General features: G+C 45.2%; 1 protein-coding gene across 6 annotated transcripts in view; it reads left to right on the top strand.

Annotated features, from left to right (window-relative positions):
* The window catches only part of FDFT1 (farnesyl-diphosphate farnesyltransferase 1), a 35,400-nt gene that overhangs the window by 16,261 nt on the left and 1,390 nt on the right, over positions 1-17,749 (top strand). For 4 of the 6 annotated variants that reach the window (XM_025873739.2, XM_025873740.2, XM_025873738.2 and 1 more), the window contains 4 exons: positions 3,157-3,348; positions 7,901-8,077; positions 9,178-9,330; positions 15,330-15,943. In XM_025873739.2, coding sequence (XP_025729524.1) covers positions 3,157-3,348; positions 7,901-8,077; positions 9,178-9,330; positions 15,330-15,551 — 744 coding nt within the window. In that variant the 3' untranslated portion in view covers positions 15,552-15,943. Of the gene's footprint in view, positions 1-3,156; positions 3,349-7,900; positions 8,078-9,177; positions 9,331-15,329; positions 17,236-17,749 lie in introns of those variants that run through there. The other 2 variants (XR_003208763.2, XM_073892514.1) reach the window with 2 other exon arrangements.

Genomic DNA, 17,749 nt, shown 5'->3' with positions numbered 1-17,749 from the left:
TTTTTCAGATTTTATTTATTGGGGCGCCTGGGTGGCTCAGTTGGTTAAGCGGCTGCCTTCAGCTCAGGTCATGATTCCAGAGTCCTGGGATCGAGCCCCGCATCGAGCCCCGCATCGGGCTCCTTGCTCTGCGGGGAGCCTGCTTCTCCCTCTCCCTCTCCCTCTGCCTGCTGCTCCCCCTGCTTGTGATCTGTCTCTCTCTCTCTCTCTCACTCTCTCTCTCTCTGTGTCAAATAAATGAAGTCTTTAAAAAAAAAAAAGATTTTATTTATTTATTTGCCAGAGAGAGACACAGCAAGAGAGGGAACGCAAGCAGGGGGAGTGGGAGAGGGAGAAGCAGACTTCCCACTCCGTGGAGCAGGGAGCCCGATGCGGGGCTTGATCCCAGGACCCTGAGATCACGACCTGAGCCGAAGGCAGACGCTTAACGACTGAGCCACCCAGGTGCCCCACACATTAAACTTCTAAAAATGTCTCTGACTTGCTGTGAAATTTTAGAGAAATGGCTAAGTTACTCCATGTAATACAGAGATATTCGAGGTTTTCAAATCTTAAAAATGTGTTTTTTGTTATTTACTTTCTTCCATCACTGAGTATGTGTGTTTTGTGGACACACCTTAGTATCTGAATCAATCTGCAGTTCCATGTTAGCACAAGATGACTTTTAAACTCCGTGCCAGCTTGACCCCGTTTGTTGACGGGAAGTAGGTATCACTTAAACTGTAAATTGTATGTGTGTTTCCTTTCCAAGTTTATGAGAATCCAGAGGTACTAGCTTAGGATCATGGGTGTGTTGTGCTGAGGAGTGAGTACCTTTCCAATGCCTTACTTCTTCTTTTCCCATCAGCTCCTTACAGAAATAACACAGTAGGAGAAGTTCCGAGTTTCTCGACCTCCCTCCCCCAATTCATCTGGTGGTTAGAAACGAATACGTGTGGGGACTGGCACTGGGAGACCTCACGTGGACGAGATTGGCTTCCTCGGGAGACAGAGGAGCTGGGAAGGGCAATGAGAGCAGATGATGTGGCAGATAAAATTATACTGGGCTTTTATTTGGCCTGAGTTTTTCCTGAGCAGCAGCTGTGTAGGATACTGGTCAGGGGAGGAGTTGGGTGGCAGGGAGAAAGTGCCTATCTAGACAAAGTGACCTAATTGACAGTGGGGACTAGACAACACCAAAATACGGGCTAGGAAGGAGGAGGGGTCTTGCCTATTTTCCATAGGAATGATGTTTGTGGGACTTCTTCATCACCCCCGTGGAAGCAAAGACCTTTTAAACATCTGGACTACGTGTGTATTTTTTTATCCTTAATAGTGTTCACATTAGGATCTCAGGAGAGAAGCGACTGTATACATACTCCTTGAGGGAGTATAGGTTCAAAGTCTGGCCTCTTAACCCTTCAGTTCCTAAAACTTGCTGGCATCATCTTGGGGGCTGCTGGCTAATGCTCTCCCACTCGGCATGAGTGAGGCTGCTTCTGGGATTGTACATTTATGAATTTAAAGTTAAAGCCAAAACTCCTGGCCAAGAATCAGCACTGGTTAGCTGCATGGTGACTCCCTTTTCTGCCGTGCAGACCTATTCAGGAGTCCCAACGATAGCTTGTTGAGTACAAGCTCTGATTAGATGAAAGTCAGTACTTTTAGTGATTCCCCCCCCCCCCCCCCCCCTTCAACTTTGGAGGAAGAGGACTACTTCCATTCTAGGAATATTTCTATGCAAAGAACTATTATCTGAAAATCTACTTTTCCTTGGGCAGTGCTAAGGACATACTGATGTTTTTTAGTTTCTAGTAATTCTTTTTAAATTTCTTGTAGTTGTCCACAGCTCATTTCTCTATTTTAGCATACCTTTTGTTTTGTTTTTTGTTTTTTTTTTTTAAAAGATCTTACTATTTATTTGGCAAAGAGAGACACAGCAGGAGAGGGAACACAAGCAGGGGGAGTGGGAGAGGGAGAAGCAGGCTTCCCGCTGAGCAGGGAGCCCGATGCGGGGCTCGATCCCAGGACCCCGGGATCATGACCTGAGCCAAAGGCAGACGCTTAACGACAGAGCCACCCAGGTGCCCCAAATATTTTAGCATATCTTTACTCTTTCCCAGATTCTTTCTTTCTTAGACCATATTTCAAGTGCTTTCTCTTTGCCATTTCATTGTGCCCTTTGATTAGTCTGGCTCTGTGTTACTTTCAACCAGGGGCCCTCCTTTGGTCTTTCCCGAACTTTTACCCTTCCTGATGTCCCCTCCAGAGTGTACCTTCTTTAACTGCTCTCCACTTCTTAAATTGTGTAATGGACATTCATTTCATAAGAGTATTGCATTAAGTTGTCTTGGAATACTCTTTTCAGGAGAGGATAGCTTTGACAAACCACTTTTACAGGAAAAGAATTCATTGACAATCGAGAATGATGTTTACCAAGATCTCTTTTGAGAAGAGGAAGTTTCAGCAAAGTTGTTAGAGCCTGCCTTGTAAGCCAGACTACCTGGCTTTGAGTCCCTGGCCTCTGACTTCCAGATGAGTGATCTTGGGCAATTAGTTGACTGACCCCTCTGTTGGCCCCGGTTTGCACATCTGTAAAATGGTGATAGTAATGATACATGCCTCATAAAGTGTCGGTGAGGACTGAATACGCAGAGTGCTTAAAAGCAGTGGCAAGAACAGACTGTGGTACTTTGTTCTTCTAGGTAATGAAGATTTTGAGACACTGCAAGATCTTGAAGTGTCTTCAAGACTAAACTCCACTTACTATTCTAGTTTCTATTAGAATATTCCTTATTCCCTCATTGCCTTCACTCTCAATTTTAGATATCAGAAAGCTTACTATACTAGTTTATTTTTTCAGTGACCTTTTATTCTAGGAGTAGTGCATGTCCACAGTAGAAATACGGAAAACTCAGGTGAAAGAATAAAACCATCACACCAGCCAGAGATCAGAGGTCACTTTGGTTAAGTCTTTTGTGCACACCCTTCTTGGATGTTCTTTTTTCCTTACATGTACATAGTGTATATTTGTGTACATGTTTGCGTCTTTTAATCAAAATGAGATCTTGTACATTCTGTTTGGAACCTGTTTTGGGGTTTTGTTTTGGGGTTTTTTTTTGTAGCTAATGATCTTGGGTGTTTCCATTTTAGTAAATACTTCATTATTTCTTACAGTACTGTCACTATGTCGCCGGGCTGGTGGGAATTGGCCTTTCCCGTCTATTCTCAGCCTCAGAGTTAGAAGACCCCTTAGTTGGTGAAGACGTAGAGTGTGCCAATTCTATGGGCCTGTTTCTGCAGAAAACAAACATCATTCGTGATTATCTGGAAGACCAGCGAGAAGGAAGAGAGTTTTGGCCTCAAGAGGTAACAGATGCAGGGGATTTGGGAAAAATAATTTTAAATACTTCCTCAAAACAAAACAAAACAAATCTTTTAGTTGTAAGTGATAGAAATATCAATCAAACTACCTTAGACAATGTAAGAGAATGTATAAAACAGGTTAGGATTTAGTTGGCTTCAGAGTAGACTGGCTAAATCCAGGGGTTCAGACTATGTATAGTCATACACACACACACTCACACTCACACTCACACAGAGACTCTGTCCGTGTTCTTTCTTTCCCTTAGATAGGCTTTCTCCGAGTGGGTGGATATAACAACTCATGACTCACAACCTGCTAGCTTAACAAAGAAGTTCTTAGGGAGACCAGTTGGTGGGGTGTGGATCCTGTGCCCAACCCATGATCAGTTACCGTAGCCAGAGGGCCGAGTAGTCGAACCACACCTGGATTATATCTTCCCAACACACATAGAATAGATTTACTACCCCCCCCCCACCAAAACAGAAGGATTCTGTGGCGGGAAGGTGGAAGATGCTAGAGAGGCAAAAACTGTAGGATGTTCATTATAAGAGACAAGAGTTCATCTTTGACTTAATTTTAAAAAAACGGATAAGCAAAGCAAAGGCTTGGACATTGGTTTTATTCAGAAGGAAAGCTAGAAAATCTTAGGACTATTTCCTGATTTTACTGTAGCATTTGCCTATTTCTTCCCATAAAATGGTTTCCTAAAACAAAGTGCTTTTAATTTTTTTAATTTCTAAAATTTAAAGATTTTATTAGAGAGGGAGAGAGCACAAGCAGGGCTAGGGGCAGAGGAAGAAGCAGACTCCCCACTAAGCAGGGAGCCCCATGTGGGGCTTGATCCCTTGACCCTGAAATCATGACCTGAGCTGAAGTCAGATGCTTAACTGACTGAGCCACCCAGGCACCCTAACCAAGTGCTTTTAAAGTGAATAAAAGGCAGGTGACAAAGTAGGGGAAATATTTGCAACTTATACCGCAGATATGAGGCTCATATCCCCAATACAAAAACTGCTAAAAGGTAAGACCAGCTACTTTTAGAAAACCGGGCAAAGAGATAAGAACAGATTGTTCATGGAAAGAAAGATCTTTTTTTTGTTGTTTTTGAAAGAAAGATCCTTAAACAGCTGAGAAGATGATCAATCTCACTCCTAATAAGAAAACTTCACATTAAAACAACCCTGGGCTGAGACATCCTACTTTGCCAAGCTTCCCAGGTGACTCCTGTGCAGGCAGGGTGGCCAAAGAGCTCTTGACCACCTTTCCTTGGACACCAAGGCTCAGCGAAGCGCAGGTGTTTGTGTGAGGACCCGCAGTGAGTCAGTGGCCACCTGAAAGGGCCGCCTCGGTCTCTGGGTCTCAGCTGGGGCCTGCCCCCTGTTACCACACTGTCTCTCACCCAGGCGCGTCCTCCCAGCGTGGGTCATGTGCACCAGCTGTGCAGGTCTGCCCACGGTTCACTTCCCTCCTCTGTAATATTGAATAGCTGTTAGACCACAGAATAGTGGTGTGGATAAAATGAGATAAACTTTGGCCAGGGTGCTTACTAAATGTAAGTTCAAATAACTTAACCAAAAATGAGAGAAAAGAACCCTGAGAGACTATTTCTGGGGTCGGATTGGCAAAAATCATGTTTGGTAATCGCCAAGCAAGACTGGGGACATAGGCACTGTGTGTGGCTGGTGAAAGTGTGTCCTAGTGCAAACAGCCCTGAGCACGGGCAGCTTGGCAAGTGAATAATATGGGAGCTTCTTGAGGCAGCTTTGTTTCTAATAGTTAGAGTTTATAAACAACTGAGATGTCCATCTATACAGGACTGATTGAACTATGGTATATTCACTTGGTGGAGCACAAAAAGAAATAAACTAGGGAGTGATCTCCAGGTTATATATTATTAAGTGAGAAAAAGCAAGGTGCGTGCACAGCAGTGTAAACTCAACGTAATGTTTTCAGTAATTATACTGTGAATAATATTGTTACTGAAATACTGAAACTATTATAGAAACTCTATAACATAGCAAATAGGCAGTTGTGTTCGTATCAGTCTAGGAACCAAGATTTTCACTCTAAAATAAAAGGTACAAATATAAAAATATTAATAAAGTTAAGCCAAACTCCCATAATCCTAAACTGAATTGGAAATATCAGTATGAACTCCTGATACAGATTCTCTTAAAAAAAAAAAATGTTTAGCTCTCTCTACCAAGAGGTATAGACACAAACCAGTAGAAATGTGTACCGCTGGTGTGTTCCAGTTTGGTCTTTTAATACCATTTCCCAGCACACAGAATAGTGGGGCAGGAAATATACAAAATGAGCTTGGGATACACTGTCACGCCAGGAAATAAGAGAGTTGTCAAAGTAAAAAGTACAGCATAAAAAGGTACAGGATCCAGTTCAAAGGCGTTTTCACTGACCACACATATGGAACAATTTGAGTATCAAAAAGAATAAAGACTGCAGTGGGTTAAAGCACACCAAATGTGTTTAAATCTAAAAATGAGCATGTGCCTCTTGAAAGATGGTGTGTTCTCTTACCAAGAGGCACACAACATCTGATCTTTGCCCACTTTTGATGTTAGCAGTCATTAGGCTTCATGCCTAGTTCTGCTAATTTATTGGGGATCAAGTCCCGCATCCGGCTTCTTGCTCAGCGGGGAGCCTGCTTCTCCCTCTGCCCGCCGCTCCCCCTGCTTGTGCTCTCTCTCCTTTCTCTTTCTCTGATACATAGATAGATAGATAGATAGATAGATAGATAGATAGATAGATAGATAGATAAAATCTTTTTAAAAACCTCATATCTGATTGGGTTTAATCTGTTGTAATTTTTCTCACTACAAGAAGAGGTTCAGGTTGGCTCCTGAGTCCTCATGAGGGGGACCCTTAATAGTCTTTGATAGCTTTCTTGCCATTTGGTATGTGAAGATGTTCTAAGCCCATTTTGTACATTTCTTGCCTGAGCTCTGGACTCCGCCAGCTCTTAAGAAGCCCGTCCAGGACACCTGGGCTAATGGGAAATAGTACCCAACACTGCACTTGCTCACTAGGGACAGTTCACTGCTCTTGGGATAGTCACTGTATGTGTGTGTTTAGTTGTAAAGCTCAAATACCTTGTAAGTTTATATTGATATTTCCAGTTCAAACTCAGGACCATAGGATTGTTACATAATCTCCTCTGTATTACATTTCTACTTCATTTCTTCCTTATCGAGATTCATACTTCTCAGGGAAATCAGAGATGCTAGAATGAGTATATACCATGATTACTCATTTGCTTTTTTCCCCCTCATTACAGATCCTGCAGTCTCTGAATAATGATACTCAACTACCACCAAAATTGAAGACATTTTTTGCATATGCTATACTAATTCCCAATTTTTTGTGATTGTATTTATTTCTGAATCGTCAGATTAGATAGCCATTGCCACTGTAATATCTCCCTTTCCTCCTTACTTAGTCTTAGTTTAAGCTCCTCACCAGTCTTTATATTATGTCTCCAGTCATTTTGGCTGTCTGGAGCTCGCACCCTGATAGGAGAGACCCATGAGAATAATAACTCCCCATGTTTATACAGATTGATAACAATTTGTGGCTTTGATGTTTGAAAGTTAGTTTTTCTAGATACAAAATTTTTAGCTCACATTTTTGAGTATCCCATATTCTTCTGCTTTACAGACCGGCTGTTGAAAATCTAAGGATCACTTTCTTTTCCTTATAAGTTACGGGTTCTTTTTGTTTTCCTTGGTGGTCACTGCCTAGATCTCTTATCACTGGAGATGCCGAAAGGTGATGTCCTAATTTTATCATCGTTTCTGCATCTCTTAGCAGGAATTTGGGATTTTGTAAAAATGGAAGTGGTGGTGGCCAGTCATGTGTTTGGGGGAATGTATAGAGTGACATTAATAAGCATTATTCTTTGGGAAGCTTCAGAGTGACCAAAAATGAAAGTAAGTTCTTTGCTAGCTTCAGAGACTCCTTTAAATAATATCATTAAAAATTGTCAAATCAATCCCACTGTTGCAGTTGAAGATGTTATTTCGCTTTTGAGTTACTAAGATCCAAGGAGGTAATGTTCTCATAGTATAGACTCAGCTCATTTTCCCTCAGTACACTTGTTCAGCAGCATTCTTATCAGAATTGGGAATGCCATGTTAATCGTGATTTACTTTGAGGCCTGACCATCTTCAGAATGCTTAACATTTGGCTTGCAGTACTGTTGTGGCTGATTTTGTATCTATCTGGTTATATTTTTCAGGAGGAGACTAATGCCTTCTGGAATAATGGGAGTCATCAGAGTATTGCTTAGTACATGCTGTACTATGTGTCCCTAAGGGACAATTTCCCAAATACTTAAATGACTCCTAGGTTGTGATCAGACCCAGACTGGTCATCATAAAAAGCCACTGCGTGGAGCTTAAAACAGACTTGATCTTGGTGAAAGAGGAGTCCGCAGCTAAGAAAAACTTCACTGTAGATCATAGTTCTTATTCACAAAGATTCTTTCCTATTGCTTGTACATTCTTCCCTTATGCACATGCTAACTTATTTTTTAAGGTTTGGAGCAAATATGTTAAGAAGTTGGGCGATTTTGCTAAACCACAGAATATTGACTTGGCTGTGAAGTGCCTGAACGAACTTATAACCAACGCACTACACCACATCCCAGATGTCATCACTTACCTTTCAAGACTTAGAAACCAAAGTGTGTTTAACTTCTGCGCTATTCCACAGGTATGCAGTGGAGCTCTTCTTGTATATGAGGGGTGGAAGCTAAAAGGAGCGGCGTGGTTGTGGTGATGGGGGTGGAGAGAATGCCTTTACTATTTTGGTTTGCTGTATTCAGGAATATGGTTCCTTTTAAAAAATGACTCTGGTCTATTTTCTTTTGCTGGGGGGGAGGCAGGCAGTGTTTCACTACATCTCCCCTCTACCCCACAACCACCATACCCAGCTCAGCCTCCTTAGATCCTTAGCCTCACAATTAAATCTAGGGCTTTGGCTTAGATTTGGGGGGAATGCTGGGTAAAATGTAGGTGAAGGTTTATCATTACAGACTCTTACTTAAGCGCTTAGTTTTTGCTGTCCGTTTCCCAGACTCAGGATAACACAACCTGATCCTATGGACCTAGCCCCTCAGTCCTCTAGGAGCTTACACTTTTTTAAATGCCTTTGCCAATTATTTCAGTTTTTAACTCAAATACATGAAAGTCATAGGATTTAACTGATTTGGAAACTTGATTTTTTTTTTTAAGATTTTTATTTATTTGAGAGAGAGAGAGAGAGAGAGCGAGAGCACGAGCACGAGCAGGGGGAGGGGCAGAAGGAAGAGGGAGACTCCCCGCTGAGCGTGGAGCCGACACAGGGCTCGATCCCAGGACCCTGGGATCATGACCCGAGCCGAAGGCAGACACTTAACGAAGGAGCCACCCAGGTGCCCCAGTAGATATTATTTTGAGATACATTTTTTGGCTCTCTAACTCATTACTCTAGCATAGAAAATGATGTATGGACTTAATGGACTTATTTTTTCCAAATAAAAAGGAACTTTCGTGGTCACACCAAAGAATCATTTAAGACACAAAGACCACTTGATTCTATGTATTGTTGGAGAAGCAAGGAGTGAGAAAGGTCCAAGTTTTGACATGCTTTCTTCATGGTGATTTTTTTCTTGGTTAGTTCCATCTTAGCCCTTTGTCACTTTCTTAATCTACAGAACTTTTTTTCACCTTTTCAAAATGGTGATGTTTAGCATGCCATTTCTTTTTTTCATGAAATGAAATAAATTAGTGTTTTTTTTTTTTCTTTTTCTCTCTCCCTCCTTATATCTGAAGGTGATGGCCATTGCCACTCTGGCTGCCTGTTATAATAACCAGCAGGTGTTCAAAGGCGTAGTGAAGATCCGAAAAGGGCAAGCAGTAACTCTAATGATGGACGCCACCAATATGCCGGCGGTCAAAGCTATAATCTACCAGTACATGGAAGAGGTGGGTTCTTATTTCACTACCTGGAGAATCTGTAGCTATTTTTAGGATTTAAATAATGTCACTGTTTAAACAGTTCATATTTGGATATTAGATGATCCTAACAACTCACTGTGTTATGGTATAAAGAGACAGGAGTTGGTGTCCTTTATTAGGAAACAGTGTGTGCACAGATTGCTGATCGATCAGAGCCGCATGGCACCCCAGTGGGAGGGTATAAATGCAGCGAGCCTCTAGGGTGGAAGCCCCTAAGGAGGATGAGGTTTTTTGAGGCAGAAGATGATGGTAGAGGCCAGCCCCAGGCTTCTTGATTCATGGGTGAGGAGAGTGAAGCCGAGGCTTGTGCATGCTAACACAGTATCTGACCGAGTGGATCTCAGACCCCAGGCCAGGTTGCCTGTCACCCAATCCAGTACTTTCCATTACGTCATAGGCCTCAACTGAGAAACCACAGTGGGGAATTCCAGCAAAGGAAAATCATCAAGTTGCAATGATTTCTCAATTTTCTAATGCAAATCTCATTTCAAACGCCAGAACTACCCTATAAAACAAAACATACTTGTTCAAGTCAGATCTCCTACTGTGGAGATATAATCTATGACTAGGTTCAAAAAACTTTCTGTTAGAGGCTGAAACTAATCACTAGGCCCCAGAGTGGTGGTTCTTAATTGAAGGGGCTTTTGCGCCTCCCCCGCCGCCCCCACCAGCGGACATTTGGCAATGTCTGGAGATATTTTTTGTGATGCTCACACTGGCGAGGGGGGTGGCTGCTGCCTTCTGGTTAGTGGAGGCCCTGAGATCCTTAGATTCTTACTGAAGATTGAACTACTACAGAAACACATGAAACATGAAAGACCTTCTTCCTTCCTCCCTCCCAGAGAGAACTATTGCTGTCAATAATTTTCTGCCTCCTTCCCGTCCTCCGGTTACACCTTCACAGGGATGTGATGTGTAATAGTGGTTTCCCCTAAACAGAATTCTGCCAAACAGTGATTTCCTCTGATTTCTATTGCCTATTGCACATTCTCCTTGGAGTTCCTCCCTGTCTTTTATCTGACAAGCTTTGGACCTCTGCATTTCTACCAGAGGCACCTATAGAAGACATAAGAGAAGAGACCCTGGGTGGCTCAGTCGGTTAAGCAGCTGCCTTCAGCTCAGGTCATGATCCCAGGGTTCTGGGATCGAGTCCCACGTCGGGCTCCCTGCTCAGTGGGGAGCCTGCTTCTCCCTCTGCTCCCGCACCCCCCCACCGTGCATGCTCTCCTTCTCTCAAATAAATCAATAAAATCTTAAAAAAAAGACCAGATTTTTTTTAAAAATCCTAAAATTCTTTGGTGACTAGATACAGTGTTCATTCAGCCATTGACCAAAAAATTGCTACTAATGAGACTTGGGACAGTCTGGTTCACCAGCACTTCCTTTGAGCTTGCTGTGTGCCTGGCAGAGGAACAGAATAGGTGGGTACTGTTAATATCAAGGAAACTTGAGCTGGAGCCATAATTTGGACCCAGATCTGGCTGACTTCAGAGCCTGCGCTGTTCACTACAATTCTAAGGGATTTGGAGTACCCTTTCCAAACTAAGTAGTACCGTATTAGGCACTTTTCCTCCATTTTATATAATGTAGTATGTAAGTCAGAGAAGATTTCAGTTGAGTTGAGAGGCTGCAACAGTTGAGTGGCCCACAAAGCTGAAAATATTTTTCTGGCCCTTTAAGAACATTTGCAGACCCCTGATTTAAGGCATCAGTTGTTTCAAGCTACTCAAGGTAATTTGGGGGGGGAGATGTTAATACTTGAGTTGATTTGATTGAGAGAAATCTCTGAAGACTTCCAAGTCTGAAGGAATAAAATGTAATAATGGCTTTGATGTCAGCATGAATGAAATTTCAAGTGAAACCTTTTTGTATCAAGTCCACAAGTTGTCTGGGTTTTTGGTTTTTTTTTTTTTTAGGATTTTGAGAGAGAGAGAGTGCATGAGTGAGGGGGAGGGGCAGAGGGAGAAGCTGACTCCCCGCTGAGCAGGGAGCCTTATATGGGGCTCGATCCCAGCTGGATCGGGACCTGAGCCGAAGGCAGATGCTTCACTGACTGAGCCACCCAGGTGCCCCCAGTTGTCTGGCTCTTTGCTGCTGTCCAATTATTAACACTGAATCCTACTTCTCCTCACTGATCAAGTCTGTCCTTTGCAGGGAGACAGGAAGACACATTTATTCTGTCGGGTCTCTGGGCCTAACTGGTGGTAACCATAATGCCTTTGCAGGGGACTTGCAGGCTTTCCTCCTGCATGCCTTTGCAGGGGACTTGCAGGCTTTCCTCCTGCAGCTCTAGTGTTTAGTGGAAGAGTCAGAGTGACAGCTGAACCTTGCTGAGTAGGTGGGCACTGCTCCTCAGTGTCCTTCGTCGTCTGGAGCAGCCTCAGCTTCAAACCAGTCTGGATACCTGTCAGCTGGCGAGAAGCTCCACCAGCTATTTTGGGGCAGAAACAAATGCTCCGGCAAAGAGCCAGAAACTATTATTTCCTTCTCTGCCAATGCTCATTCCTTGGTGAGGGCAAGCTTTTTGAAGCTGGTGCAGCCTCCGGGTTCACCCTGTGCTGTGGTTCGTCTAGAGCATCGTCCTGCCCTTCAAGCCCTTCTTGTGCTCACAACTCACAAGTGTGGTCCTCGGGTCAGCAGCATCTGGGGCCCCTGGACGCTTGCTGGAGTCTCACGCCAGCTCGAACCCACTGCATCAGAATCTGCCTTTACCAAGCCCCCCAGGTGATCAGCTGTGGACAGAAAGGCTGGAAAGCACTGCTGTTATCCCACCCTCTCCTCAGCTGCTGCCGCCTTTTCCCCATGTGAGGAAGTGCGGGATGGTGTGTTGTGAACCTGCTTCGCTCCTCTGTGTCCGCCTCCCAGGTGTGAGCCTAAGCCCTGTGTGTACACGCTCCTGCGCCCACCGCCCCCACCGTCGCCCCCTCGAGATCTGCCGCCTCTTCCTCCAAAGCCCTCTCCTCCCCCTGTCACTCCTCTAGTCTGTATGTGCGCTCGGGCCACTCAGCTTCAGAGAGCTTCAGAAAGTCAAAATATAACTCTGGCTTGACTTTGCTCCTTTCTGCCTACTCCCCCCGCACCCCGCCACTTAAGCTTCTCGAAAGATACATGTACTTCATGTTATTTATTCCCATTTTTTTCTCAACCCACCTCACGCTAGCCAGCTTTTGTTCCTACCTTGTTATGAGAACTGTGCTTACTGAAGTGCTCGGATGACCTTCTAATGACCAGTTTTTAAAGCATTCTCCCTGATCCCACTGTATTATTTGACACTGGCTTTCTCACCTTGAAAGCCTTTTCCCCTCTAGGCTTCTGTGACGCTTGCCTCCAGTTTAACCTCTTACCTGCCGACTCCTCTGCCCTTCTGGCTCCTATACTGATATTTCCCGGAGTTCTGTCTTGGTTTTCATTTCTTCTCACTGCACAACAGCTTTCTGGTATTCTCTTTGATGGCCCGGCTTCTTTCTCCACCACATGCTCATCACTCCTGACTTGATTAGTCCAGCTCAGGACTTGGTCAGAAACTTTTTATTTTTTTGCTTAATGACATTACCATTCGCCTGATCAAGGAATCCGGATAACCCAGGCTCCTCCTTTATTCCCCTAACCCTGATCCATAGGAATCTCTATATCCCACCTGTTCCACCTATAAACTTTCTTACTTGTCAGAATTTTGCACGCATTACCCTCTGACCAAGCAATTCTAGGACTTTACGTGCAAAATTAGCCAGAAAATGTGCAGAGGTGCTTATTGTGACATTTTGTCCTCAGTCCTCATTGGGAAGGAATTGATTAAATTATAGTACATTCACATTATGTGGCTTGTGTTTAAAAACAGAATGACGTCATTTTCTAGGTTCTGGCATTAAGAAATGTCCATAAAAAATTATGTGGGTGAAAAAAGTCAAATCTCAGTATAATCTGTTTATAACCTATTTTAAAAATAAAATTGTGTATAATTTTATATGCACAATGTAGTCATATATTTATCCACTATATAGAATATAGTCATTCATTTTTTTTTTAAGATTTTATTTATTTATTTGACACAGAGAGAGAGAGCACAGGCAGGGGGAACAGGAGAGGGAGAAGCAGGCTCCCCGCCGAGCAGGGAGCCTGATGTGGGGCTTAATCCCAAGACCCTGGGATCATGACCTGAGCCGAAATCAAGAGTCAGATGCTTAACTGACGGAGCCACCCAGGTGCCCCTGCATTGCTTGTTTTTATAAGCATAACTCCATCATCTAAGTGTTTTTTAAAAGAAAGTAGAGGAAATTACAGTTTCATCCCTGCTTCTGTTGTTCTCTCTAAAGCTATTCTTGGTAGCATAATATTAGATATTAGATATCATTAGCGTATTTCGGTAGGCGCACATATATATATATATATATATATATATATTTTTTTTTTTTTTTTAATTGAGCTCTTTGCCCACTGCGGGGCCTGAACTCATGACCCCAAGATCAAGAGTCACATGCTCTCCCGACGGAGCCAGCCAGGCGCCCCTGTAGCCATAATCTTTTATTTTCTTGCTATACTAAAGTGCAGCTCTGCCCTTTTGGTGGGGAGGTGGGAGGGTGGCAAGAGTATGATGTATGTCTATGGAAAAAAGTACCCATTATATAATGAAAATTTTGGGAAAAAATTATTTAAAAATATGCCTGCTCTGTCGTCTTCCTCCTCTTTGCCTCCGTCTTGGCTCCGATCCTTGTCACTTCCCACCTCCGTCATCTCTTAGCTACTCTGTCAGTTTGAGTCAGTGACCGTTTGCGTGCCAGGCACAGAGCTGGGCTGGAGGCAGAAAGATGAGGAAGATGTGGTGCCTTTGAGACTTGCAGTCCAGGGAGACACACAGAAATAGCTGAATTCAGTGTTAAAGTGATAAGGGAGGTGTTATGTGCAGGAGAGGGGCACGTGGCCCAACCTGGGGGTTCAAGGCAGGTTTTCTAGAAGACCTAATATCTAAATTAAGACTTGGGCAACGGGCAAGAGTTAGCCAGGTGAAGGAGTGTGACAGGCATTCCAGGAGTGGGGAATAGTGTGAGCGAAGAGGGGAACAGAAGCGTGCAGAACAATCCACATGTAAGACAACAGTCGAGTTGTTCCAGTGGTGAGAAAAGACAGGCGGGCAGCAGCAGGTGAAGCTGGAAAGGTTCAGTGGCCCCAGGTCACGGGTGGCCTTGTGCTCCGCAGCACTGAGCTCAGACCTTAACTCGGCAACCCATAGGGAGCCAGTGGGGGGGGGTGTCAAGCAGAGGTTTTCGGTTTTTGGGGGGACAGTGTGGCAAGCAGGTGAGTGGACTTCAGGGTTCAGTAGAGTCAGGAGCTCAGTTTGGAGGCTGGTCATAGCTCAGGTGAGAGGCATCGAGGGTCTCGCCCGTAGCTGTGTTGGAAGCGTGGACGGGAGGCCTGGGTTCAGCAAATGCTTTGGAGGTTTGTGGAGGGGGCGGGAGGGGCAGAGGCTCCAAGAGGGTTCTAGGAGGACTGCTCTCCGGCCCCCAGCTTCTGCTCTCGCCTTTCTTCATCCAGCCTGTGGTCCACACCACAGATTCCGTCTTGTCTGGCTGTGTTTGCCCTGCCTTTTCAGTAACCTTCCCCCGCAGCGTGTTGCGCTGCTCCAGCGCGGTCAGACTCTGCCGATGTTCCCAGGCTCCCCCTCTGTGCCCGGCGCTGGGAGGCACCGACCGGAGAGGACCTGGGTGGCTGGCTCCCTGGGGGCAGGGATGCCCTGGTGCCCCCTAGGTCAGGCTGCGCGACGATACGAGCCTCCGTGGACAACCCTGCCTTATCAGTGGGGTGACTTTGGGTTATTCCTTTCGTGTTCTCTGAGCCTGTTTGCTCATTGGGAAGAGGGACATGAGATACCTCCCTGTGTAGGGTTACGGTAAGAAGTAAACACAGAAGGTGTTTATAAATTTTCTAGGACTCACTAAGTGGCACTTAAAATTTTCTCCTTTCTTTAACAGATTTATCATAGAATCCCCAGCTCAGACCCATCTTCTGGTAAAACAAGGCAGATCATCTCCACCATCAGGACACAGAATCTTCCCAATTGTCAGCTGATCTCCCGAAGTCACTACTCCCCTATTTACCTGTCATTTGTCATGCTCTTGGCTGCCCTGAGCTGGCAGTACCTGAGCACCCTGTCCCAGGTCACAGAAGACTACGTTCAGACCGGAGAGCACTGACTGGGATATTGGTCTGGAAGCTCAAGTTCACCCTGAAATGGGCTGGCCTTTTCTTCAAGAAAAAGGATATTGGCACCCCCCTCCCCCCTTTTTTCCCTCCCGCTTTAATCCCTGAAAGAACTCTGTGGACTTGAGACTTTTAGAAACTGTGACATGCGGTCAAGAAGCTAAGAATACAAGGGAAGGCTACCTCACCCTCGGCAGGCAGGCCCTCGCGGGTGGTGCTCACGACTGCGCGCCATGGCCAACAGCAGAGGGCCGCTCACTGCAGTTCAGGGGACATGGTGGCATGTGGGGCTGCCGAGAGGTCTTACTTAGTGTGAATCTTGACTAGAATTCTAATTAAATGTATTTAATTTGAAGCGACCTTGGAATACATGTCCTTGTACAAAGTGAAGTGAATTTTCTCCGTTGGGTTCCCGTTTTTCTCATCATTTTGTTTTATTCAGTTGATTTGAATGTAGTAGACGTCCGTGTTTGTAGGTCTAGGCAACAGCCCTAGGTTTCCTAAGAGTGCAGACTGTCTTCTGCCCATGAAGGCTAAGGACTGACTTCTGGGGGTTCTGGAATCGCTTCCTGGTTTAAAAGGAGGTTAGCTTTCAGAAAGAAACTGCGGGATTGCTTTGGGTCCCATCGTGGAAGACTGGCCTCCAGTTAAGGCTGACTTTTTAAGAAGACATCATATATAAAGATGTGTTTATAATGAACTGAGTTACTTTGCATCTGTCGAGGGCAGCTCATTTGAAAGCCTGGATGAGCACGGCAAATAGGAACGCAAGAATGGAGTCAGTGATGGAGGGACTGATGGCCGTCTGCGGCCCCCGCAGAGCCAGCCAGAGCAGGACCAAGAAGAAGGACCCAGCTGCCTGGGCCCTGCACGGCTGTGCCTGCTGGAAACGAGCCTGCGAGCCTGCGGCAGCCTCGCCTCCCTGGCCAGCTTGGGACCTACACTCCCTCTACCAGCCTGCTGTCCCCCTTGGCCGACTCTTAGCCGCATGCAGAAATGTTACCATGTCCAGGATTTTTGTGGGGTTTTTTTGTCTTTTGTTTCTTTTTTTTTTAAATCACCAGTTTATACATGGAAGCCTCGAGAAAGGCAACGTGTGTTTTCAGGTGATGGGCTGGAAAGCCGAAGAGCATTTAGCCTCCTCCTTCTAGCATCACTGTCTGCCTTGAGCCCCGCACAGGCCGGGGGTGTGAGGCACACTCACCCAGGACCTTACTGCGAATCTAGGCCTGGGCCGGGGAGGACACGGCCCCTCTTGGAGGGTGTTTGAAAAAGCCCCTCAAGCTGAGGAATCACGGTTGTGGGGCATGAAAGTACTTTCTAGAAGCCATTCATACCCTCGGTGTATATAGCCTGCTCTTCCGCTGCCGTCCTTTGTGTGCGGTGATGTAATCATTGAAGCTGAGGGTTTTCCAAAACCAGCAGGAGTGCTGGTCTCGCATTGTTACACACGTACTCACACTGCTGTCCCTTCATGTCCCCGGCTGCCACCGAACACAGTGGCCTAGTTTCGGTCCCTGGAAGCTGTGGTGAATTGGTTCATCTGAGGGTCGGTCCTGGACAAACTTGTCACCACGCTGAAGCCAGGCGTTTGCCGCATGGGGTACAGCTCTGAGCCAGGCTCCCCAGGAATTTTCCTAGTAATTTAAGCATCAGAACTTGGTTTAAGATTCCAAGGTGGGTTGTTAGAAATTTGTGTGTTGAGATGCCGGATGAGTTCTGCTACAACCCATGTAGGACAGAGAACAACCTGGTGGAAATCGTGGTCTGGGGTGGGTGTACTGGAAGGTTTCTCTCCTGGCTCAGTCATGACCTGCGGGACTTTCTGAGCTTCTGTATGGTTTAGAAGATCTCCTAGGCCCCTCCCGGCCATAAAGTTATGTGACTTTTACTATCACGGACTCGTGCAAAGTCTTAGCTCTTGTGCCCACTCCTGAGTGCTTTGGAAGATCATTTTCCTTCTAAATATATTTCTCTATTAAAATTGCCAGATAGGGGCGCCTGGGTGGCTCAGTTGGTTAAGCGACTGCCTTCGGCTCAGGTCATGATCCTGGAGTCCCGGGATCGAGTCCCACATCGGGCTCCCTGCTCGGCGGGGAGTCTGCTTCTCCCTCTGACCCTCTTCCCTCTCGTGCTTTCTATCTCTCATTCTCTCTCTCTGAAATAAATAAATAAAATCTTTAAAAAAAAA

The sequence above is a fragment of the Callorhinus ursinus genome, unplaced genomic scaffold (genome assembly GCF_003265705.2).
Source record: "Callorhinus ursinus isolate GAN/ISIS: 27379988/994484 unplaced genomic scaffold, GSC_fseal_2.0 scaffold4, whole genome shotgun sequence".
Lineage (NCBI taxonomy): Eukaryota > Metazoa > Chordata > Mammalia > Carnivora > Otariidae > Callorhinus > Callorhinus ursinus.
The sequence above is the reverse complement of the archived record's forward strand: the minus strand, read 5'-3'. Positions and strand labels throughout refer to the sequence as shown.